Source organism: Pygocentrus nattereri, chromosome 18 (assembly GCF_015220715.1).
Source record: "Pygocentrus nattereri isolate fPygNat1 chromosome 18, fPygNat1.pri, whole genome shotgun sequence".
In the NCBI taxonomy this organism is placed as follows: domain Eukaryota; kingdom Metazoa; phylum Chordata; class Actinopteri; order Characiformes; family Serrasalmidae; genus Pygocentrus; species Pygocentrus nattereri.
In genome coordinates this window covers 193846-215934 of record NC_051228.1, presented here as the reverse complement: position 1 = coordinate 215934, position 22089 = coordinate 193846, and the positions used below count along the sequence as shown (strand labels likewise).

The 22089-nt window shown below is 45.4% G+C and overlaps 5 protein-coding genes across 6 annotated transcripts; 1 reads left to right on the top strand and 4 right to left on the bottom strand.

Annotated features, from left to right (window-relative positions):
* Nucleotides 1-3749: 3749 nt before the first annotated feature.
* On the bottom strand, nucleotides 3750-6933 carry znhit2 (zinc finger, HIT-type containing 2). The gene is made up of 2 exons (XM_017725712.2): nucleotides 6882-6933; nucleotides 3750-5741 (listed from the first exon to the last, which is right to left on the bottom strand). The coding sequence occupies exon 2, from the start codon at nucleotides 5725-5727 to the stop codon at nucleotides 4000-4002; it is 1728 nt and encodes a 575-aa protein (XP_017581201.1). The 5' UTR covers nucleotides 5728-5741; nucleotides 6882-6933; the 3' UTR covers nucleotides 3750-3999.
* Nucleotides 6934-7522: 589 nt separating this feature from the next.
* On the bottom strand, nucleotides 7523-10664 carry mrpl49 (mitochondrial ribosomal protein L49). Its single transcript, XM_017725729.2, has 4 exons — nucleotides 10506-10664; nucleotides 8560-8704; nucleotides 8184-8308; nucleotides 7523-7963 (listed from the first exon to the last, which is right to left on the bottom strand). The coding sequence occupies exons 1-4, from the start codon at nucleotides 10614-10616 to the stop codon at nucleotides 7817-7819; spliced, it is 528 nt and encodes a 175-aa protein (XP_017581218.2). The 5' UTR covers nucleotides 10617-10664; the 3' UTR covers nucleotides 7523-7816.
* A 71-nt stretch (nucleotides 10665-10735) lies between these two features.
* On the top strand, nucleotides 10736-17167 carry faub (FAU ubiquitin like and ribosomal protein S30 fusion b). Its single transcript, XM_037547609.1, has 5 exons — nucleotides 10736-10903; nucleotides 12013-12094; nucleotides 13046-13190; nucleotides 16569-16624; nucleotides 16856-17167. The coding sequence occupies exons 1-5, from the start codon at nucleotides 10848-10850 to the stop codon at nucleotides 16979-16981; spliced, it is 465 nt and encodes a 154-aa protein (XP_037403506.1). The 5' UTR covers nucleotides 10736-10847; the 3' UTR covers nucleotides 16982-17167.
* On the bottom strand, nucleotides 17165-18723 carry dmac1 (distal membrane arm assembly complex 1). Of its 2 annotated transcripts, XM_017725731.2 has the most exons (3): nucleotides 18492-18723; nucleotides 17390-17690; nucleotides 17165-17310 (listed from the first exon to the last, which is right to left on the bottom strand). In XM_017725731.2, exons 2-3 carry the CDS (start codon nucleotides 17607-17609, stop codon nucleotides 17237-17239), a joined length of 294 nt encoding a protein of 97 aa, XP_017581220.1. In that variant the 5' UTR covers nucleotides 17610-17690; nucleotides 18492-18723; the 3' UTR covers nucleotides 17165-17236. The 2 variants fall into 2 exon arrangements, with proteins under 2 accessions (XP_017581220.1, XP_037403507.1); XM_037547610.1 differs by lacking the exon at nucleotides 18492-18723 and having other exon boundaries at nucleotides 17390-17834.
* A 190-nt stretch (nucleotides 18724-18913) lies between these two features.
* On the bottom strand, nucleotides 18914-21440 carry LOC108444509 (ubiquinol-cytochrome-c reductase complex assembly factor 3). Its single transcript, XM_017725714.2, has 2 exons — nucleotides 21258-21440; nucleotides 18914-19423 (listed from the first exon to the last, which is right to left on the bottom strand). The coding sequence occupies exons 1-2, from the start codon at nucleotides 21372-21374 to the stop codon at nucleotides 19295-19297; spliced, it is 246 nt and encodes an 81-aa protein (XP_017581203.1). The 5' UTR covers nucleotides 21375-21440; the 3' UTR covers nucleotides 18914-19294.
* Nucleotides 21441-22089: the final 649 nt, after the last annotated feature.

The window sequence follows — 22089 nt, the reverse complement described above, 5'->3', positions numbered from 1 at the left end:
AATGTTTATTTATTCAGATTAATGTAGCGGTGACATGACTGAGGGCCAGTGTCAACACTGGATATCTGATATCTTTCATACATCATCTTCCAACATTGATACATAAACGTTTTGTCGCTGTCCAAAGAAAATGGTCTTGTCATTTTCAGGAGAAGAAACGTTCTTCACTTCTACATTAATGTAAAGAGATTTTATTCTGAGGTGTTTTAAAGCATTTCTGTTGGTCCAGTCATTACATTTAGTAAAGGACAGCTTCTGTAGAAAAGTAAAAATAGAAAAAATGGATATACGTGTTTTACTTTGGACAGCGATGATTTATAATAAGTACAAATTCAGACTGAATCCACTAGATTATCGTATTTCAGTGCAGCGACTCAGTCACCCAGACTTTCTGCTCCTCTGGAGCTCAAATAACCCAGCATGTAAACACAGTCACTAAAGCAGCTTTAATCATGTGAGAAAATCTATCCTTTAGAACTCATACAGAACACAGCAGTGCGGATCCTCACAGCACCAACACAGAGAACCCATATCACCCCGTTACACACCGCACTGACCGCCTGGATCTGTCAGAGAGAGTTTAAAGCTCTGCTGCTGGTTTCTAAAGCTCTAAATCACCTTAAAGCTCCTGGATGTGTGTCTGTTTATGATTTTAGATCTGCAGATTCTGAGGTCTAAACACCTTCAGTACAACAGAAAATGTGAAGAGACTCTTTCAGATCTTCTGCTTCTAAGCTGTGGAGCTCAGTTCAGCTTTTATTAGACAGTCAAACTCAGAGCTCAATTTAAATAAACACGTGAAAACACAGAGCTTCAGTAAAACTCTCCGTCTCTTTAACTCTGAGCTTCAGTAAAACTCTCCTCCTCTTTAACTCTGAGCTTCAGTAAAACTCTCCGTCTCTTTAACTCTGAGCTTCAGTAAAACTCTCCTCCTCTTTAACTCTGAGCTTCAGTAAAACTCTCCGTCTCTTTAACTCTGAGCTTCAGTAAAACTCTCCTCCTCTTTAACTCTGAGCTTCAGTAAAACTCTCCGTCTCTTTAACTCTGAGCTTCAGTCAAACTCTCCTCCTCTTTAACTCTGAGCTTCAGTCAAACTCTCCTCCTCTTTAACTCTGAGCTTCAGTAAAACTCTCCTCCTCTTTAACTCTGAGCTTCAGTAAAACTCTCCGTCTCTTTAACTCTGAGCTTCAGTCAAACTCTCCTCCTCTTTAACTCTGAGCTTCAGTCAAACTCTCCTCCTCTTTAACTCTGAGCTTCAGTAAAACTCTCCTCCTCTTTAACTCTGAGCTTCAGTAAAACTCTCCTCCTCTTTAACTCTGAGCTTCAGTAAAACTCTCCGTCTCTTTAACTCTGAGCTTCAGTAAAACTCTCCTCCTCTTTAACTCTGAGCTTCAGTAAAACTCTCCTCCTCTTTAACTCTGAGCTTCAGTAAAACTCTCCTCCTCTTTAACTCTGAGCTTCAGTAAAACTCTCCTCCTCTTTAACTCTGAGCTGCAGTCAAACTCTCCTCCTCTTTAACTCTGAGCTTCAGTAAAACTCTCCTCCTCTTTAACTCTGAGCTTCAGTAAAACTCTCCGTCTCTTTAACTCTGAGCTTCAGTAAAACTCTCCTCCTCTTTAACTCTGAGCTTCAGTAAAACTCTCCTCCTCTTTAACTCTGAGCTTCAGTCAAACTCTCCTCCTCTTTAACTCTGAGCTTCAGTAAAACTCTCCTCCTCTTTAACTCTGAGCTTCAGTAAAACTCTCCTCCTCTTTAACTCTGAGCTTCAGTCAAACTCTCCTCCTCTTTAACTCTGAGCTTCAGTAAAACTCTCCTCCTCTTTAACTCTGAGCTTCAGTAAAACTCTCCTCCTCTTTAACTCTGAGCTTCAGTAAAACTCTCCTCCTCTTTAACTGTGAGCTTCAGTAAAACTCTCCTCCTCTTTAACTCTGAGCTTCAGTAAATCTCTCCTCCTCTTTAACTCTGAGCTTCAGTAAAACTCTCCGTCTCTTTAACTCGGAGCTGCAGTCAAACTCTCCTCCTCTTTAACTCTGAGCTTCAGTAAAACTCTCCTCCTCTTTAACTCTGAGCTTCAGTCAAACTCTCCTCCTCTTTAACTCTGAGCTTCAGTCAAACTCTCCGTCTCTTTAACTCTGAGCTTCAGTAAAACTCTCCTCCTCTTTAACTCTGAGCTTCAGTAAAACTCTCCTCCTCTTTAACTCTGAGCTTCGGTCAAACTCTCCTCCTCTTTAACTCTGAGCTTCAGTAAAACTCTCCTCCTCTTTAACTCTGAGCTTCAGTAAAACTCTCCTCCTCTTTAACTCTGAGCTTCAGTAAAACTCTCCGTCTCTTTAACTCTGAGCTTCAGTAAAACTCCTCCTCTTTAACTCTGAGCTTCAGTAAAACTCTCCACCTCTTTAACTCTGAGCTTCAGTAAAACTCTCCTCCTCTTTAACTCTGAGCTTCAGTCAAACTCTCCTCCTCTTTAACTCTGAGCTTCAGTCAAACTCTCCTCCTCTTTAACTCTGAGCTTCAGTCAAACTCTCCTCCTCTTTAACTCTGAACTTCAGTAAAACTCTCCGTCTCTTTAACTCTGAGCTTCAGTAAAACTCTCCTCCTCTTTAACTCTGAGCTTCAGTAAAACTCTCCTCCTCTTTAACTCTGAGCTTCAGTAAAACTCTCCGTCTCTTTAACTCTGAGCTTCAGTAAAACTCCTCCTCTTTAACTCTGAGCTTCAGTAAAACTCCTCCTCTTTAACTCTGAGCTTCAGTCAAACTCTCCTCCTCTTTAACTCTGAACTTCAGTAAAACTCTCCGTCTCTTTAACTCTGAGCTTCAGTAAAACTCTCCTCCTCTTTAACTCTGAGCTTCAGTCAAACTCTCCTCCTCTTTAACTCTGAGCTTCAGTCAAACTCTCCTCCTCTTTAACTCTGAACTTCAGTAAAACTCTCCTCCTCTTTAACTCTGAGCTTCAGTAAAACTCTCCTCCTCTTTAACTCTGAGCTTCAGTAAAACTCTCCTCCTCTTTAACTCTGAGCTTCAGTAAAACTCTCCTCCTCTTTAACTCTGAGCTTCAGTAAAACTCTCCTCCTCTTTAACTCTGAGCTTCAGTAAATCTCTCCTCCTCTTTAACTCTGAGCTTCAGTAAAACTCTCCTCCTCTTTAACTCTGAGCTTCAGTCAAACTCTCCTCCTCTTTAACTCTGAGCTTCAGTAAAACTCTCCGTCTCTTTAACTCTGAGCTTCAGTCAAACTCTCCTCCTCTTTAACTCTGAGCTTCAGTCAAACTCTCCTCCTCTTTAACTCTGAGCTTCAGTAAAACTCTCCTCCTCTTTAACTCTGAGCTTCAGGAAAACTCTCCTCCTCTTTAACTCTGAGCTTCAGTAAAACTCTCCTCCTCTTTAACTCTGAGCTTCAGTAAAACTCTCCTCCTCTTTAACTCTGAGCTTCAGTAAAACTCTCCTCCTCTTTAACTCTGAGCTTCAGGAAAACTCTCCTCCTCTTTAACTCTGAGCTTCAGTAAAACTCTCCTCCTCTTTAACTCTGAGCTTCAGTAAAACTCTCCTCCTCTTTAACTCTGAGCTTCAGTAAAACTCTCCACCTCTTTAACTCTGAGCTTCAGTAAAACTCTCCACCTCTTTAACTCTGAGCTTCAGTAAAACTCTCCACCTCTTTAACTCTGAGCTTCAGTAAAACTCTCCACCTCTTTAACTCTGAGCTTCAGTAAAACTCTCCGTCTCTTTAACTCTGAGCTTCAGTAAAACATGAAGAGTTCTACAAATATTGTTTTATTAATAATATTAATAAGCACATCATCAAATATCTGTCCGAAATATCAGTCACATCTACACATCCGACCGATACTCATCGTTTTAAGCAAATACCTGCCAATACCGATATGATTCTGATATCTTTCAATTAATAAAACACGTTCTGGCATCAGGATGAAAATGATAATCATTATTATACATTTTTCAAAAAGACCAAAGACAGAAAAGTGCTTTATTTCATTAGAACCCATTTCAGTCGATCTCCTCTATCAGGGTTCTCCCTCTCCTCCGTCCCTTTCTCCATCCTTCCTCCAGGCCTCTCCTCTCTCTATCCATCGTCTCTCTCTCCTCTAGCCTCCTGCTGAACTCCCTCCACGTCCAGTTGGCGGAGCTCCTCACAGCGTCCGCGTTCTCCTTCACCCACGACTGGAAGAACTCGCACTTCTTCCCTGCCAGAAACAGTTTCCTCCTCCATTCCCCTTCCTCTCTGGCGACGGATGCTCTGGCCTTGCTGAAAACCGACCGAAGCTGCGACAGAGCGGACAGGACGTAGCCGGTCGGGTCGTCCTTACTCCGGCCGGTCAGGATGTGAGCTACAGCCTCTAAAGTTTGGACCGGAGCTTCTGGATTGTCTCTGTCAAGGCCGCTGGCCGAAATGGCGCCTTCTAGAGCCTCTGAGAACGAGGAGAACACTCGGGCCGAGCCCAGACTCTCCGACGTCTCCAGAACGGTTCGGCAGAACTCCAGCAGCAGCTCCAACTCCGAGATATCCCCGTTGAACCGACACAGAGAGAACGTGTAGCCGTACAGCGCGTTCACCACGCTGAACTGCACCAAAGGGGAAGGGCTTGAGGAGATGGTGTGGAGAGGCGGGATTTTAGCGCTGATGGACGGAGCAGGGTTTGAGCCTTTCACACTGTTAGCGTTTCTCAATTTTGGCGTTTTCTTCTGCTTTTCAGGGCTCTGACTGGACCGTGAGGGAGGCGTAGTCACTTGACGTTGTTTTGTCGCATTTGTGTCTTTACACTGAATTTCTGAAACCTTTTCGGTCTGATTTTCTTCACTTTCCCTCTCGTTCTTCATTCCATCCTCAGCAACCCTCATTCCATTTCCACTGTAGCTCTTTCTTTCCTCCCCTGACTGCAGCTCTTCTACAAGCACTTTAGTGTTTTGTTCATGTTTTTCCCACCACGGCTTCCACCGTTCCACCAAACATGCAGCACTATCTCCCCTCACCATCTCCTCAAACTTCTCCTTATCTCGGGACGGCAGCAAGTTCCAGAGCTGTTCTTCTGTTAGAGCATCTACATTCAAATCTGAAAGCTTCAGAGCCAGATCCTCATCATCGCTCTCCTCATCTCCTTCCTCAATCTCTCTGAGTTTCTGTAGGATCTCCAGGATCTCCTCGCTGTGCTCCTCCTTACCACTTGCCTGAAGTTCTGCCAGTCTGGACAGAAGCTCTAGCATCTCAGTGTCCTGCTCCTTCATACCTCCTCCGGTTTCCTCCACCAGATCTTTCAGCAGGTTCTCCATCCCTCCATCGGTGTCAGCACTAGTCCTCAGCCTCAGGAGGATCTCCTGCATTCTAGACCTTCCCTCCTCTCTTGTCTCGCTCTGACACTTCAGCTTCTCCAACACGCACTCCTTATAGAACTCCTCAGAGCAAATGGAGTGAGCCGGGCTCCGGTAGCATGGTAGCCCACAGTACGGAACGTTGCACCTGGGACAGGTATAGCAGGACGGTCTGGATAAGCAGAGTCCGCATGGTCGGGCTGAAGGTCCAGCACCGTCTGTGCTGCTGGTTCCAGTCGGAGTCAGAAGAGCCTCAGGAGCATCTCCAACAGGGAGGGAAATTCCGTCCCTGGTTACAGGTTCAGGTTCCGGTTCTGTCCAGTCCCTCAGCTCGTCCTCTTTTGGTGTGACGTCAGTCAGTAACGTCCGCACACATGCAGGAATCCGCCGTCTGATCAGGTGGTCCATCGTCGGCTGATCATCTGCAGATGAAAAACAACGTTAGTAGCTAAAAAAAAAACACAAAAAAACATGAAGTACTGAAAATCATTCTTAGAACCTTAAAACCTCCAGCATCTACGAGCAACCAGACTAAACCGCTTTCTTACTTTAATTCTCTTTTCCACCTTAAATGGCACAGCGGTTTCATTCTGGCACCTGAACAACTGGAATGAGGAGCTGGTGAATAAGAAGCTGTATGGAAACTAAAGTTTGTGCTAGACTCGGTTCTTCCATTTCTGGATCTTTTCGGTCTGAAATAAAACACTGAAACTCCAAACATTTATGGCATTTGGCTGACACTCTTATCCAGAGCGACTTACAATTGGATCATTTTACACAGGGAGGCCAAGGCGGTGTTGGGAGTCTTGCCCAAGGACCCTTATTGGTATAGTGTAGGGTGTTTACCCAGGTGGGGATTGAACCCCAGTCTACAGTGTGGAAGGCAGAGGTGTTCGAGGAGTGACCAGCAGAACAACGGAACAGGAGCAGAACTGATACAGCAGAAGCAAATTAAACCACAAAAACAGATAATTAAATCCCAGTGGTGGTGATGGGAACCAGACGTCCCCCTCTAAAAGCTCCTACAGAAAGTTCCTACATGAACTGGTTCTGAATTCACTGCCTGATGACTGAGACGCTGTTTTATGAGAGTTTAGAGAACTTCAACTCCATTCATGGTGGAGGGAGACATGCAGGGCGCTGTGCGGCAAAATAGTCCCCAAAGAAAACTCATTATTCCAGATTTTCCACTATTTTCCATCATCAACATTCCATATAAGCTCAGAAGTCTCGTGTAGGTTCTCTGGAGGTTCTGGATGGTAAATAAAGTGTCTATATCTGTGTTGTAGTCATGGCGACGCCTGGTTCCCATCACCACCACTGTAAAGACGTCAGAACCTCTGATTACACCATAAACTCTGAGTCTGGGGGAATTTTGTGAAGTTGGTGGCGTTTCCCTGTGATGACCGTCGCTAGTTGCCCGGTTAAAGCGGGTCAGTCAGTTCCTTTAATGATCTTCCAGTTTGTTTACTGGAGTCCGTTCCACCTTAAACGCGTTAATCTCGCGTTTCTCTGCGTTTAAACCGGTTTATTATAGATTATATATGGTTTTATTTACTCACGCGGTGTTTCGGCATCCGCGCGCGGGGCTCAGCTTGATGACGCACATCAAACACAAAAGCAGAGCCTTCATGAGCGCCGAGCGGCGTTATAATTACGCAGCTTCGCCAAACTAAAGTAACAATTTAGACTTTTATCTTTTCTATTGACTGATTTCCTTTTTTTTTAATACTGGAATTTTTATGTCGCCTCTTATCATAATATCATAAAAACAAATTATTTATGGACGCGTTGCTTAGTTAAAAATGTATTCCTGAGTAATTAATTAGCTACTGTCTCTCTGCCCACCTCCCCCTGGAATACAATAATAATAATTAATACATGTATGTTTATATGTATGTATTTATATGTTATAGGGCTGAATAATTAATTACTTTTATATCAAATTCACAATTTGAAGGAGTGAATTTCTCCAGTGGCAGTTTTGATTATATCCTGATTTATTCAGCACTGTTTCAGTCCGAGACGCTCAGCGTCCAGGAGGCACGTCGGAAACGTTAAATGAGTTCATTTATAATAAAAGATTGCATTTGAGTCACAACATCGGCTTGAAATTCCGCTCAGACATTAATCCACCAAATCATATTATCCCCTCAGACACCAGCTGGGTGTCAGGTCTGACAGTCAGTGATGACATAAAGGCTTTATTTCAGTTTTTCAGATAAACAGGTTTATTTACACATTTTACACTGAAACACACCAACAAGTGGAAGACGCTCAGAGCGCTGATCCTCCGGCGGCTCTGGCGGTCTAAACGTTCCATCAGTAAGAAACCACTCCGTCAGAACAAACCAGCTCTGTCAGTCAGAACCCGCTCAGTCAGCCAGAACCCGCTCCGTCAGTCAGAACCCGCACCGTTAGACCAAACCTGCTCTGTCAGTCAGAACCCGCTCCGTTAGACCAAACCCGCTCCGTCAGTCAGAACTCGCTCCGTCAGTCAGAACCCTCTCTGGATCAGCCAGGCCTTCAGCTCCTTCTCAAAGTGCCCTTTAATCCGGACAGTGCCGGTCACCTCGTTCACCTGTGTCGCCGTCTCTCTGCCTGTGAGCTGCTGCAGGAACTCCTTCACATCCTTATTCAGAGCCTGGAGACACACACACACACACACACCAGAACCCTTTTAGTGCTGTTAGCCAATCAATCTGAAGAACCATTTCACCATGTAAACCATTTACAACTCGCGGTTCTAAATAGAACTACTGCTGTTACTGCAGAGCCTTTGGAACCCATCTTTAAGAGTGTGATGATACCTGTGATTATGATTTTAATTTTAATGTTAAAACTGCATTTAAAGCTGAACTCACCCAAACATCTCCCTCCACTTTGCGTACTAATGTGCTCTTCTGGTTCCCGTGTTTGATATCGGAGTAGACGGGAACGTTGTGCATTCTGGAGCGTCGGATCATGTACGGCAGGGAAGGTGGCGTCTCTGTAGACAGATTATACACAGACATGAATATGATTCATTTTAAAAATGAACAACTGTCAATAATATTAGACAATATCAGACATTAAAGAGTGTTTGCATTTAATAATCTGATCACTCAGAAAACTGGAGGCCGATCGCCGTGGAAAATCAGACACGATTGCTGTGGAAAATCAGAGGCTGATCAGAGAGACTCAATATGAGGGTGATGACGCGTGAAGTGTGTATCTAAGCTTGCTTCCCTGTGTGTTTACCTGGTGGTGGGGTCCATCCTGATGGCGCGGAACCCTCATGCTTTGGGGGTGATGGGATCCGTGATGGAGGAACGAGTCTCTCTACATATTTATACTCGTCCACAGACTCGTCCACTCCTCGCCCCCCAGTGCTGCTGTGTTCCGACTGACAGCGGAGAAAATAAAAACACGGATTAATAAAAAATAGAAACTGCATCAAAATCACAGACGACATCACAGACACCAGCCCACCCTATCCCTCCGCCCACCCTGTCCCTCCGCCACAGACACAGCCCATCCTGTCCCTCCACCACAGACACCAGCCCACCCTGTCCCTCCGCCACAGACACCAGCCCACCCTGTCCCTCCGCCACAGAGATCAGCCCACCTTGTCCCTCCACCACAGACACCAGCCCACCCTGTCCCTCCGCCACAGAGATCAGCCCACTCTGTCCCTCCACCAAAGACACCAGCCCACTCTGTTCCTCCACCACAGACACCAGCCCACTCTGTTCCTCCACCACAGACACCAGCCCACTCTGTCCCTCCACCAAAGACACCAGCCCACTCTGTTCCTCCACCACAGACACCAGCCCACTCTGTTCCTCCACCACAGACACCAGCCCACTCTGTCCCTCCACCAAAGACACCAGCCCACTCTGTCCCTCCACTACAGACACCAGCCCACTCTGTTCCTCCACCACAGACACCAGCCCACTCTGTCCCTCCACCACAGACACCAGCCCACTCTGTCCCTCCACCAAAGACACCAGCCCACTCTGTCCCTCCACTACAGACACCAGCCCACTCTGTCCCTCCACTACAGACACCAGCCCACCTTGTCCCTCCACCACAGACACCAGCCCACCTTGTCCCTCCACCACAGACACCAGCCCACCCTGTTCCTCCGCCACAGAGATCAGCCCACCCTGTCCCTCCGCCACAGAGATCAGCCCACTCTGTCCCTCCACCACAGACACCAGCCCACTCTGTTCCTCCACCAGACACCAGCCCACTCTGTCCCTCCACCACAGACACCAGCCCACCCTGTCCCTCCGCCACAGAGATCAGCCCACTCTGTCCCTCCACCACAGACACCAGCCCACTCTGTCCCTCCACCAGACACCAGCCCACTCTGTCCCTCCACCACAGACACCAGCCCACTCTGTTCCTCCACCAGACACCAGCCCACTCTGTCCCTCCACCACAGACACCAGCCCACCCTGTCCCTCCGCCACAGAGATCAGCCCACTCTGTCCCTCCACCACAGACACCAGCCCACTCTGTCCCTCCACCAGACACCAGCCCACTCTGTCCCTCCACCACAGACACCAGCCCACTCTGTCCCTCCACCACAGACACCAGCCCACTCTGTCCCTCCACCACAGACACCAGCCCACTCTGTCCCTCCACCACAGACACCAGCCCACCCTGTCCCTCCACCACAGACACCAGCCCACTGTCCCTCTAGTATCCCATAATCTTTATGATCTACTGATCTAGGATATTTATGAACGTATACATGATCTCCAAGGTTTCTTTAGTAAAGGCAATGTTTCTATTTGGAGTCATGAGTTCTATATAGAACCATACAGAACACATTCTCCAACAATCAGAAGAACCATTTCACCGTGTAAAGAGCCAAAAGGTTCTACACAGAACCACTGGCTTCTAAATGTTCTAAAACCCATCAGTTCGCAGCAAAGTAAACACGCCGGTATGTGACGCTTCGGCTCGTGACTGATCTGATTTATTTACACATTAGGAAAAGCCTGATACATTAAAAAGTTGGTGTCTCTATCGAATTGTCCGTTCCACCTTAAATACTCCAGCAGTTACAGGTGCTTCAGGCGCCAGAATGTAAGTGCTGCGCCATTTAAGGTGGAACGGACAATTCGCGTAAGAAGCTGGCGAACGAGCTTGACTGGGCTCAAAAATAAAAAAAATGAAATATATACATTACTCACACGCAAACAAGCTCGAGCATTCGCCACAGATCCAGCCGGAGCGGCGATTCCGCTCCTGATCAAACCGCCGGGACTCAAAGTCATGAACACGCTCCTAAAGGGCGCCGCCATCTCACCGCCTGAGCGCAGACGGCCTTCACTTCCCACCCGTATTCAGGCGAACGCTGAATAACAGGCGGAGGGCGGGGCCTGGCGGAATACAGGTGGGGAAAAGGTCACGATCGAATTCGCTCAACAGGAACGAAACACACTCTTTAATTATTATTTTATATTTTTCAGATTTTAGTAAAAGTAAGCAATATTTTATTACTTATAATAAATTCTGCAGTGAAACTCTCGCGCATGCGCTGTAGAGCACACCCCTCTGCCCGAGTTCGCAGTTGGCGTTTGAGTTTTTGGTGAGTTTGTTGTTTATTTATTAAGATTTTAGTCCTGATTTTAGTCAGAAATGAGATGAAATGAGCGCAGATACACTGACACCTCTTAGGGTCGGTGATTCTGCTGTTATAACAGCGGAATAAGTGAACAGGCAGTTCAGAGAGAATTCAAACGAGATTAAAATGTTCATCATGTGCGAGTTTGAGAACAAAGTCGAGTCTTTTAGTAAATAAGAAAATTCTTAAGACTCTTAACTCGCAGTGTTTGGGCAGTTGGGTGAACATTATACACATAAATAACCACAGGCTGCTTTAATAGACTTAAACAAAAGCTGGCTTTGTATTTCAAAATAAAAGTCCTGCATGATAGCGTTATGATATTGAGTTAAAAGTGTAGAAAAGGGAAAAAACACTTAAATTAGCACAAATTAATTTAACTGTTAGTTTTAGGTGCCACATTCACAAAATATTTTTATCTTAAATTCATACTTTATTATTATTAAAATGCTGAATTGTTTTTCATTTCTTTCATAACTTCTCTCTTAAGAACTGTTATAACAGCAAGTGGCGTTCTCAAAAATGTTATTAAAGATTTTCTTAATCGTACAAAGTCTCAGTCCTTATTCTGTGAGAACTGACCAGGTAAACATTTCACACTGCAGCTTGATGAGTTTCAGAACCGGTGAGGTTCCTGCGTGACTGGCCTAAAACCGATAACCTGGTAATGAAAATATGGTGTGATATTCATGGTCTATAGAACTAATGACCTATAACCTACAAACCAAGACAGTCCAGATTTTCTTCAGAAAATATTGGAAGGATTGCAGTCAAGAACCCTGGACCTCGTTTTCCAAACCGTTCTTAAGAAGAATGAGACTCTGACTCTCCAGTGTTCTCTATGTGGGGTTTGTTTTCAGGTAAGAACAGGATCTACACACTTAGGAGAACAGAGGAGAGAACCGTCCTGCGCTTTAAGAACATGTCATGAACCTGACGGAGACTTTTTCTTAGAACCTTTATCAAGAACAGACTCAGGAGGACATTGGAGAACAAGGCCCAAACTTAGTGTTAGAAGTTTCTGAGTCCAGTGGGTTCTGATCTCAGATGTTCTTGTGTTTCAATGTTAAGAGGCTGAAGATGCAGCTGTTCGTGAGAGGTCAGAGTTCACACACCGTTGAGGTGGATGGATCACAGACCGTCGCTCACATCAAGGTGAACCTTAAACATCTAATATTCTGCAAAGTGAAATTTCACTGCACCTACTCAGTGGCCGTTTTATTAGAAAAACCTACAGTTTATTCTGCCCTCTACAGCATTCATCGCTGGTCAGTTTCATCCCACAGGGTCACTGTTGTCCAGACGTTATTTGGGAGGTGGGCACTTTATATATACAGTGTGAGGGCTGGGTCGGGAGGACTGTCCACCCAAAAATATCCAGGCCAGAGTGACTCTGTGGTCAAAAACTGACCATTAATGAGAGACTAATGCAGGGGTCCCCAGTTTTATCCACAAAAGACTGGCGTGGCTAAGTAATAAATAATAAATAATAATAATAATAATATCATGTTTAATATACGCAGGGCCTTTCGCGAGGCTGAGGACGCTCCATGCTGGGAGCTCAGCTGCAGCTTCTCATTTCAGTCAAAGACACACTGGAGGTTTGAGGCTGTCGATTAGTTATATGAGCAGTTCCTGTTTGGTCGGCCTGTGTGGACGAGTCTGGTGACCCTTGACCTGCAGCCTGTACACCTATAAAGACCACCGCTGTTGCTGCATAATTATAAGCTAATCTAATCACCACTTTGTTCTATAAAACTTCATACTAACAATGTTTATTGTCCGGTGTGGACCAGAGGAGGACGGGTTCCCCTTCTGAGTCTTGGTTCCTCTTAAGGTTTCTTCCTCTTTAGGGAGTTTTTCCTTGCCACTGTTGCCACTGGCAACCTCTCCTGGGGGCTTGGACCCGGATTTTTCTCTTCTTTCTTTCTGTAATTCTGATTGATCTGTAAAGCTGCTTTGTGACAACACCTTGTGTTGCTTGCTTGCTAAAGTGTAAGAGGGGTGTTTCTGATAAACTGGCCAGGTATGAGAAGTTGAAGTGGTGTTTCTGTTATTTTGTCCTCCCTCTCCCCATGTGTGACGTGTTCTCTCTCTGCTATGTAGGCCCAGATCGAGGCGCTGGAGGGTCTGTCCTGTGATGATCAGATCCTGACCCTCTGCGGGACCCCTCTGCAGGACGAGGCTCTGATCGGTCAGTCCGGGATCGATGAGTTCAGCACTATCGAGGTCTCGTCGCGACTGCTGGGAGGTAAACAGACTTTATCGTCAATGCTTCAGACTCTCAGACAGAGACACTGAGCGGTAAAACAATGCCTGTATCATTAGCGCTGGGCAGCAGGACAGTATGTATTGTTATTGTGGTAAATTACAGTTACAGTAAAACTGCTCGTTTGATTAAAGAAGCATCGTTAGTACTGTTTGACTGGGTTTAGTGCAGCACAGCGTGTGAAGCATTGAATTTGGATTCATAGTATTTTTTTGTGGTGCTACTTCATTCTTCAAGGGTTCTTTAGTACAGAAAATAGTTCTATATAGAAACATGAACACTCAAAGAACATTTTGCATGATTAAATGGTTCTCCACATGGTGAAATGTTTCTTCAGATTGATGTGCATTCATATGCTACAGAGTGTTCTATCTAGAACCGTTTTGAAAAGAAACCTTTTTGGGAAAAAAACAAAAGGGTTTTTCTATTGGTGCAAGCTTGACATTGTATCAATAAAATAACCATTTAGGTTGCTATGTAGAACCATCTATATCACATATCTTCATTGGTCTGAAGAACCACTACATCATGCAGAGAATCGTTTAATTCATAAACTATTTTCTTTACTAATTCCCTTTTAGTAATGGGAATTATTACCTTTTCAAGAGCGTTCAGTTAAATCTGTTTGTGTTGGACTGTCGTGCCATTCTACTGTGTTTAAGACTTGAAGAGTAGATTAAAAAAACTTAATACCTGCATCTAAAAGACCGAAAACAAGGAAGATTCACTTGGTCATCATTCATGTCCACAGCCTGAAGAGCAGATGGGAGTTGATCTTCAGATTTTAGGCATTTGGGATTCAAAAGTTCACTTTGAAGCTGTAGACTCGGTTCCATAAAACTTAGAAACGTGTTTTTCCACATCAGAACGCACATGGACTGTGGGATATTCTGCAGTCACTGTCTAAACAGCCTGTCTGAATTATACATCCTCAGCTCCCACATAGGTTCATAGACTGGAAACAGATTAGCCAGACGAGTTCTTGCTTTGTTTAGATCAATTTTTGTGTAAATGGGCACTTTTTTGTACATATTGAACTATGGTCTCCCTCAGAGCTCTGTTTTAGGGCCCTACAATTCTCCCTTATTTACAGCCCCCTAACACAGTGTTGCCTTTGAGTTACAGTGGGGCAAAAAAGTATTCAGTCAGCCACTGATTGTGCAAGTTCTCCTACTCAGAAAGATGAGAGACGTCTGTAATTTTCATCATAGCTACACTTCAACTATGAGACAAAATGAGGGAAAAAAATCCAGGAAATCACATTGGAGGATTTTTAAAGAATTTATTTGTAAATAATGGTGGAAAATAAGTATTTGGTCGCCCACAAACAAGCAAGATTTCTGGCTCTCACAGACCTGTAACTTCTTCTTTAAGAAGCTCTCCTGTCCTCCACTCGTTACCTGTATTAATGGTACCTGTTTGACCTCGTTATCTGTATAAAAGACACCTGTCCACAGCCTCAAACAGTCAGACTCCAAACTGAACCATGGCCAAGACCAAAGAGCTGTTGAAGGACACCAGGGAGAAGACTGTAGCCCTGCACCAGGCTGGGAAGAGTGACTCTACAATAGGCAAACAGGTTGGTGGGAATAAATCAACTGTGGGAGCAATAATAAGAAAATGGAAGACCTACAAGACCATTGATAATCTCCCTCGATCTGGGGTCCACGCAAGATCTCAGCCCGTGGGGTCAAAATGATCACAAGAACGGTGAGCAGAAATCCCAGAACTACACGGAGTGACCTGATGAATGACCTGCAGAGAGCTGGGACCAAAGTAACAAAGGCTGCCCTCAGTAACACACGACGCAGAGAGGGACTCAGATCCTGCCGTGCCAGGCGTGCCCCCTGCTTAAGCCAGTACACGTCCAGGCCCGTCTGAAGTTTGCCAGAGAGCATACGGATGATCCAGAAGAGGACTGGGAGAATGTCATGTGGTCACATGAAACCAAAATAGAACTTTTTGGTAAAAATTCAACTCGTCGTGTTTGGAGGAAGAAGAACGCTGAGTTGCATCCAAACCTACTGTGAAGCATGGAGGTGGAAACATCAGGCTTTGGGGCTGTTTTTCTGCAAAGGGGACAGGACAACTGATCCGTGTTAAGGGAAGAATGAACGGGGCCATGTGTCGTGGGATTTTAAGCCAAAACCTCCTTCCATCAGTGAGAGCACTGAAGATGGAACGTGGCTGCGTCTTCCAGCATGACAATGATCCCAAACACCCCGCTTGGCAACGAAGGAGTGGCTCCGTAACAAGCATTTCAAGGTCCTGGAGTGGCCTAGCTGGTCTCCAGACCTCAACCCCACAGAAAATTTGTGGAGGGAGTTGAAGGTCCGTGTTGCCCAGCGACAGCCCCAAAACATCACTGCTCTAGAGGAGATCTGCAGGAGGAACGGGCCAAAATACCAGCTACAGTGCAAACCTGGTGAAGACTTGCAGGAAACGTTTGACCTCTGTCATTGCCAACAAAGGTTATGTTACAGAGCATTGAGTTGAACTTTTGTTATTGACCAAATATTTATTTTCCACCATAATTTACAAATAAATTCTTTAAAAATCCTCCAATGAGATTTCCTGGATTTTATTTTTTCTCATATTGTCTCTCATAGTTGAAGTGTAGCTATGATGAAAATTACAGATGTCTCTCGTCTTTCTCAGTAGGAGAACTTGCACAATCAGTGGCTGACTAAATACTTTTTTGCCCCACTGTAGATGTTGATGACGTGTCAGTTCAGCGAAATTCAGGCACAGTTGTAAAGCCATAAAAGCCTGGATGACTTGGAACTTCCTCCTGATAAACCATCAGTGTTGCTGTTGGGTCCAAAGTCTGGTCGCAATAAGGCTGCAGATTTTATCTCTGACCTACATGGTTTCTCAATTAAGGACTTTGGTGTCTTTAATTCTCGCCGCCTTATTAGCCCGTTACCTAGCAACAACCACCAGGGAACAACATGTAACCAGCTAAAACAAACTGAGCAAATTTGTGGCTTTAAAAAATAGTGTTGATTTAATTCTGAATGACAGTCCTGCACATCACACTTTTAAAAACACTGCACGCACAGCTGGAGCTGAGAAATACAACTATTTATTGACATCATAAGTTTAGATTTTTCAAGTGTCATTAGTTTAACCGTATATAGTCCACCTCCGCGTCTGAAATGCGGAACAGAGTATTGGATTCATAGTTTTTGATAGTATTTTTAAATGTGGAGCGACTTATTAACTATTTATTATTAAACTAATTATTAAATTTCTGAAAAAATAAATATCATGTTGTGTTTTGAAAAGCAATGGAACCCAAAACGGAATAATAAACATCTGTAATGAAACGTGAACGCATGAACATCTTCCGTTCTGCAGGTAAAGTCCACGGTTCTCTGGCCAGAGCCGGTAAAGTCCGAGGTCAAACGCCCAAGGTACCCCATCATTTACACATCGCAGTTGATTGTCTCAACAAAAATAAAGGAACACACTTCATTTTAATACTCAGTGACTGTTTATCTGCTGAGTTTAACACGTCGAGGGGCCTGTGCAGAAGTTATGGCACATTTTATGTGGGGTCATTTCTCCACCGTGTTACGCTCAGCAGTCTAAATAGAAGCTGTTTAAGATTTGACATGAGCAGCTCTTATTCCTGGTCTCTGCAGGTGGACAAGCAGGAGAAAAGGAAGAAAAAGACGGGCAGAGCCAAGAGAAGGATTCAGTACAACCGCCGCTTCGTCAACGTCGTTCCAACGTTCGGCAAGAAGAAGGGACCAAACGCCAACTCTTAAAACGGCTCATCTGCTCACTGAGCAGCGCTGGTGATGCTTTACTGATGCGCCGTGTCTGATCGCGGCCGCTGAGTCTAAACAACGTTCCCTTTGTGTAATTTTGTGATTTCTTGTTGGTCCGATTCTGTGGCTCTGCCCGATGAACAGATTGATTCTTTAGCAGCAAAATAAAAGCGAAATGCATTACTTCATGACTTTATTACAGTTGTTTTCACATCATCCACAAGGTCACACATCTACAGTCCACTGCTCTGCTCACGGGTCCTTGGTTTTCTTGGTGGCTTTTCCCACCGGATCCATAATGACCACCATGCCCCAAGCAGCCAGACCTGCAGAGGGAAAGAACACCTGAGATCAGTCACTGCAGAAGCTCTCAGTCACAGCTGGAGACCAGAGGATGGTTCTCACCTGAGGCAAAGACGATCTGAGCCACCGTGCCCATCGACGTGGGTCCTCCCTGCCGCATCGTCCTCCGAGCCGCCTGATACACGTAGCCTGCGGAGAGGATGAGAGCGGAACCGGAGAGCAGCCGGCAGCTCCAGCAGCTCCCAAACATAGCAGGAGAGGAGGAGGTGGATGATGGAGGAGCAGTGGGAGGAGGAGAAGCTGGAGTAGGTGGAGCTGACATTGAGGAGCTGCTGATGAATCCTCACTGTTGTCGGTTCAGCTCCTGAGGAAGCCTCTCAGCGTTTCCGATAAAGTGGCCACACTGTAAACAGCAGAAAGCCATAGCCTCTTAAACTCCTTGGAACCACCGGTGGTCCCAAACCGCACTTGGTCATGTTCTCCATAACGTTCATATTCCATAAGCTCCATTCAGAAGCTGGGCGTCGTGTGAGGCTGTAGCTCTTCTCTCCAGTCTAATAGACGGTGACGTCATTTTAAACCCTTATAATAAAAGAAGCTGAACTTCTCGGCGTCTCTTCAGTGATTTGCTCTGGAACATCACTTTTAGAAAACAACACAAAGAGCGGCGCAGATTTTTGGCTTTCAGCAGTAAATTGTGAGCGTGTAGTGAAATGTGGAGATCAGAAAACACACGTTCTGATCATCTGAGGAGCTTTTACAGAAAATAATAAATAAAGCAGTTACTGAATAATCTGCTTATCATTCGGACGGACAGGCCGCAGGACTACCCGGAGACTGAGAGGTTAAAGGCCAGTAAATGAAAGCGTTGATCTGATGGACCTGCAGCTGCTAACAGACTCGCACCTTAGTGCAGGAGCGCGGATTTAAGGCCGTTTTAAGGCGGATTTAATGCCGTTTTAAGGCGGATTTAAGGCCGTATCAGTTTTATCACCGAGAGTTTGATCTGAGAGGCGCAGACCGTCGAGGACACTTTTACTGTTTAAACGGATTTTCATGTTTATTTTATTCACACATCTGTAGTATCAGCTTCAGTTAAATGCTCCGTTCCACCTTAAATGGCGCCAGATGGTAACTGCTGCAGCATTTAAGGTGAAACGGAACCGAACCGGACCGGCTGAAGCTCCGCTTCTCGCTGTCTCACCGCGCTGGTGCATCCGGGCACTTCTCCTCCGCAGTCCTGCCGTTCTGATTACTCCGCGCTGGATACTCAGTCGGATGTTCTGATTTTAAGGGAGGTTTGGGTTAGTTGATGTTTTTTTGCTTGTTTGTTTGTTATTTTTATAGTTTTTAAGGCAAAACTCCTCGCGCTCGGCTGTTTTCCGTGTGTGACCTCTGACACGTTCAGCGCCGGACTCCTTCCTGCGCACGGGCGCGTCAGCAGCGCACAGTGTTTGCGCAGAACGTCACTTCTTTAAAAAATATTTAAAAACTAATAAAAATAAAGTCAGTTAAATAAAAATAATTTGAATATTACTCTAATGGGGCCTCTTCATAGATATTTGTGTGTAGTTTTGACGCTATTCATCACAGTGCTGTAGCTGAAGTTCAAATAAGGCGAGTGTGTTTATGATAAAACACTGAGGTTTATTGTGTGATATTCAAGCTTTAATTCAGTGACCCTGATCAGCAACAGAGTTCTGGATCAATCACAACAGTCATACGCACTCACACTGACAGGACACTGGCAGGACACAAATGAAAGACTGGGCTTCACAAACTTAATTACAGCCATTTTAGACGCTCATCATCTGCTTTACTGAGATTTTAATAACGAGTCTTTAATTACAGTCTCTTTCCACACTGCGGCCGACATGGGCGGAGATATGTGAAGGCTGAAGGTCAGGAGATGTGGAGATGACCAGCCAGGCCCCATATTTTTACGTGTTCCTCCAGTTCACTCAGCATTACGGCGGAGCTCCTGTATTCACTGGAAACTCATCCTCTTCATTTCCGGCTCCCGTATCCTCGAGCGATGTTGTCGTTGGTCTCTGCGGCCTCTTTCAGGACCTGCATCATCAGAGCGTTCCTCTTCCTGCTCTCCTCCATCCGTGCTGGATTGGACTCGGGCAGGTTCTGTTTGGGAAGAAATATTGAAACATTATCGTAACCATGACAACATCCAGCTTCAATGACCAGGAGACGTTCTTTACCTAGCAGGTTCATGTCAAGCCTGCCCATCAGGAGAAGAGGTCAAGGTTATTCCTACTGGACAGTGGTGTCTTTGGGCCCATCCAGCTGAGACATGTGGTATGTTACCTACACAGGATCCTAAGTCCCATCATCACTGACGAACAGAGGTGGACGAAGTACACAAATCATGTACCTGAGTTAAAGTCGAGACCCCCAAGGTAAAATATTCCTCCAGTAAAAGTAGAAGTTCCTCCCTTTAGACCTCCACTGGAGTAAAAGTACTAAAGTATTTACCTTCAAATGTACTTAAGTATAAAGTAAAAGTACTAAAAGAGTAATTCTGGCTCTGATGTCCTGATGTCAACCTGAGCTCCTTTACTATGTTGATCTGTAGGCGTCTGTTCATAAACATAAACCAGCCCAAACTCATTTACTATAAAATGAACTGGTGTTTGTAGAAATTCAGAAAAAAGCCGCGTCAGTCTCGACTGCATATGTGGACATATTTCTATATTGAGCTCTATTTACACAAAGTTAGGTTAGTTCATCATCTATGTTGAACAGACTCTCCCAAAGTTTTACGCTGCTGCGCTGACGTTGAACCGCGTGCTGCACTGGGTCGGTATGACCAACAGGTCAAAACCAGCTCTAAACAAAGTGACCGCTGGGCCCTGATCGGTGCTCTGGCTTTGCGCTTCTTTCGTTTTGACATGTTACGTTTTTATACACACAGAAACCAAAAGGAACGACAGATTTCTCAAAATGTAGGAGGAAAAAGTCGGATATTAGACTCTGAAATGTAGTGGAGTGAAAGGAGAAAGTCCAGAACGGAGAAACTTCAGTACAGATACACCAAAAATACTAAAGTACAGAAACTAATTATATTTACTCAGTTACTGTCCACTACTGCTGACCAAAGCCCTTTCGGAGCTGTTAGAGCAGGAAAACACTTACCCGTGCAGGTGGACTACAGCAGTGGTTCCCAAACTGACCTCCAGATGGTCCACATATTTGCTCCATCCTGTAGTGTTCACCAACCTTCCTCCTGGAGATCTAGGGTCAGTCCTACATTCCAATATTGGGCTCAATGATGAGCTTGAAAGCCCATTCCTCTTAATTTCTACATAATTAACTGCTTCAGATGTAAAGTGAAGAGTCAGAGCTCCTCACAGTGGTGGTGATAGGAACCAGACGTCCCCCTCTAAAAGTTCCTCACATAAAGTTCCTACATGAGCTGGTTCTGAATTCACTGCCTGATGACTGAGACGCTGTTTTATGAGAGTTTAGAGAACTTCAACTCCATTCATGGTGGAGGGAGACATGCAGGGCGCTGTGTGGCAAAATAGTCCCCAAAGAAAACTCATTATTCCAGATTTTCCACTGTTTTCAAAATCATCAGCGTTCCATATAAGCTCAGAAGACTCGTGTAGGTTCTCTGGTGGTTCTGGATGGTAAATAAAGTGTCTATATCTGTGTTGTAGTCATGGCGATGCCTGGTTCCCATCACCACCACTGTAAAGACGTCTGAACAATTTCACACCAAACCCTGAATCTCTCTGACTACACCTCACACACTGAGTTATGGGGGAATTTTGGAAAATGGTTGGGGTTTCCCTTCAACTAGTCAGGAACATCACTGGGTGACGCTGAACTCACTCTGTCTGCAGCTCTGCTGAACTAAAATCAGCCTGAGCTGTTGATGAAGGTGATTACTGATAGTATTGGTGATTGATTCCTCAGGGTGAGGGTCGCCGCGAGGTCATTTCAGCTTTATTACCTTCAGTATTTCTTTTTTTCTCTCCTCTCCAGGGGCCACAGTATTCCACATCCCGATCCCGGTCCCTACAGCCGCGAGAGCCGCCACGCAGGCCATGATGGTCCTCATGGAGCTCATGATGACCCGCTCGCTGTGTTTACTCCATAAACGCGGCGCTTTTTTCCACGCCCGTTTTCCGGTCTCCCGGGCTGCGATTGGCTGGCGGTTCTGTATTCACGTGCCGGACGAAGGGCGGGGCCTGCCGCATTACAGGTGGTGTGTAACGCAGTGCATTGTGGGTGACTGTCATTATACAACTTTTTTTGTCTGCAGGGCTGTCAGTGGTCGGTAGGGGGCGGTGTTTCCGCAGAACTGAGCAACGTGTATTTAATGTTTTCTCAGCAGATTAAAAACTGAGCAGCAGGATAAATTTACATTCTGAACCGCCTTAAAACCATTTTAGAGCCTCTGAGAAACTTACTGCCTGTAATGATCCTGACGCTTCGAGTGCCTGTGATGTAAATCAGCAGCAAAGACAGGAAAACCACCAAAACATCACAGAAACCATTAAAGGTCCTACTGATTATTCCTGCTGTCCAATGGGTAAATATCACAGTGTGATATTTGGTTATCTGGTTAGGATGCCTCCTGGACGCCTCCCTCGGGAGGTGTCACAGGCAAGTCCACCTGGGAGGAGACCCCGGGGAAGACCCAGGACACGCTGGCGTGACTATATCGCCCAGCTGGCCTGGGAGCGCCTCGGAATCCCCCTTGGAGAGCTTGTGGAAGTGGCTGGGGAAAGGGAGGTCTGGGCCTCATTGCTTAGGATGCTGCCCCCGCGACCTGAACCCCG

Bases quoted from the DNA above. Each gene is read 5' to 3' on its own strand.
- LOC108444509 (XM_017725714.2), bottom strand. From the start codon at position 21,374: ATGAGCTCCATGAGGACCATCATGGCCTGCGTGGCGGCTCTCGCGGCT. The intron at 19,424-21,257 runs GTAATAAAGCTG...CTTCCCAAACAG, and splicing joins GAAAAAAAGAAATACTGAAG to AACCTGCCCGAGTCCAATCC.
- faub (XM_037547609.1), top strand. From the start codon at position 10,848: ATGCGCTGTAGAGCACACCCCTCTGCCCGAGTTCGCAGTTGGCGTTTG. The intron at 10,904-12,012 runs GTGAGTTTGTTG...CAATGTTAAGAG, and splicing joins AGTTGGCGTTTGAGTTTTTG to GCTGAAGATGCAGCTGTTCG. The intron at 13,191-16,568 runs GTAAACAGACTT...TCCGTTCTGCAG, and splicing joins CTCGTCGCGACTGCTGGGAG to GTAAAGTCCACGGTTCTCTG.
- dmac1 (XM_017725731.2), bottom strand. From the start codon at position 17,609: ATGTCAGCTCCACCTACTCCAGCTTCTCCTCCTCCCACTGCTCCTCCA. The intron at 17,311-17,389 runs GTGAGAACCATC...TTCCCTCTGCAG, and splicing joins TCAGATCGTCTTTGCCTCAG to GTCTGGCTGCTTGGGGCATG.
- mrpl49 (XM_017725729.2), bottom strand. From the start codon at position 10,616: ATGGCGGCGCCCTTTAGGAGCGTGTTCATGACTTTGAGTCCCGGCGGT. The intron at 8,705-10,505 runs GTGAGTAATGTA...CTCCGCTGTCAG, and splicing joins ATGCTCGAGCTTGTTTGCGT to TCGGAACACAGCAGCACTGG. The intron at 7,964-8,183 runs GTGAGTTCAGCT...GTGTGTCTCCAG, and splicing joins AAGTGGAGGGAGATGTTTGG to GCTCTGAATAAGGATGTGAA.
- znhit2 (XM_017725712.2), bottom strand. From the start codon at position 5,727: ATGGACCACCTGATCAGACGGCGGATTCCTGCATGTGTGCGGACGTTA.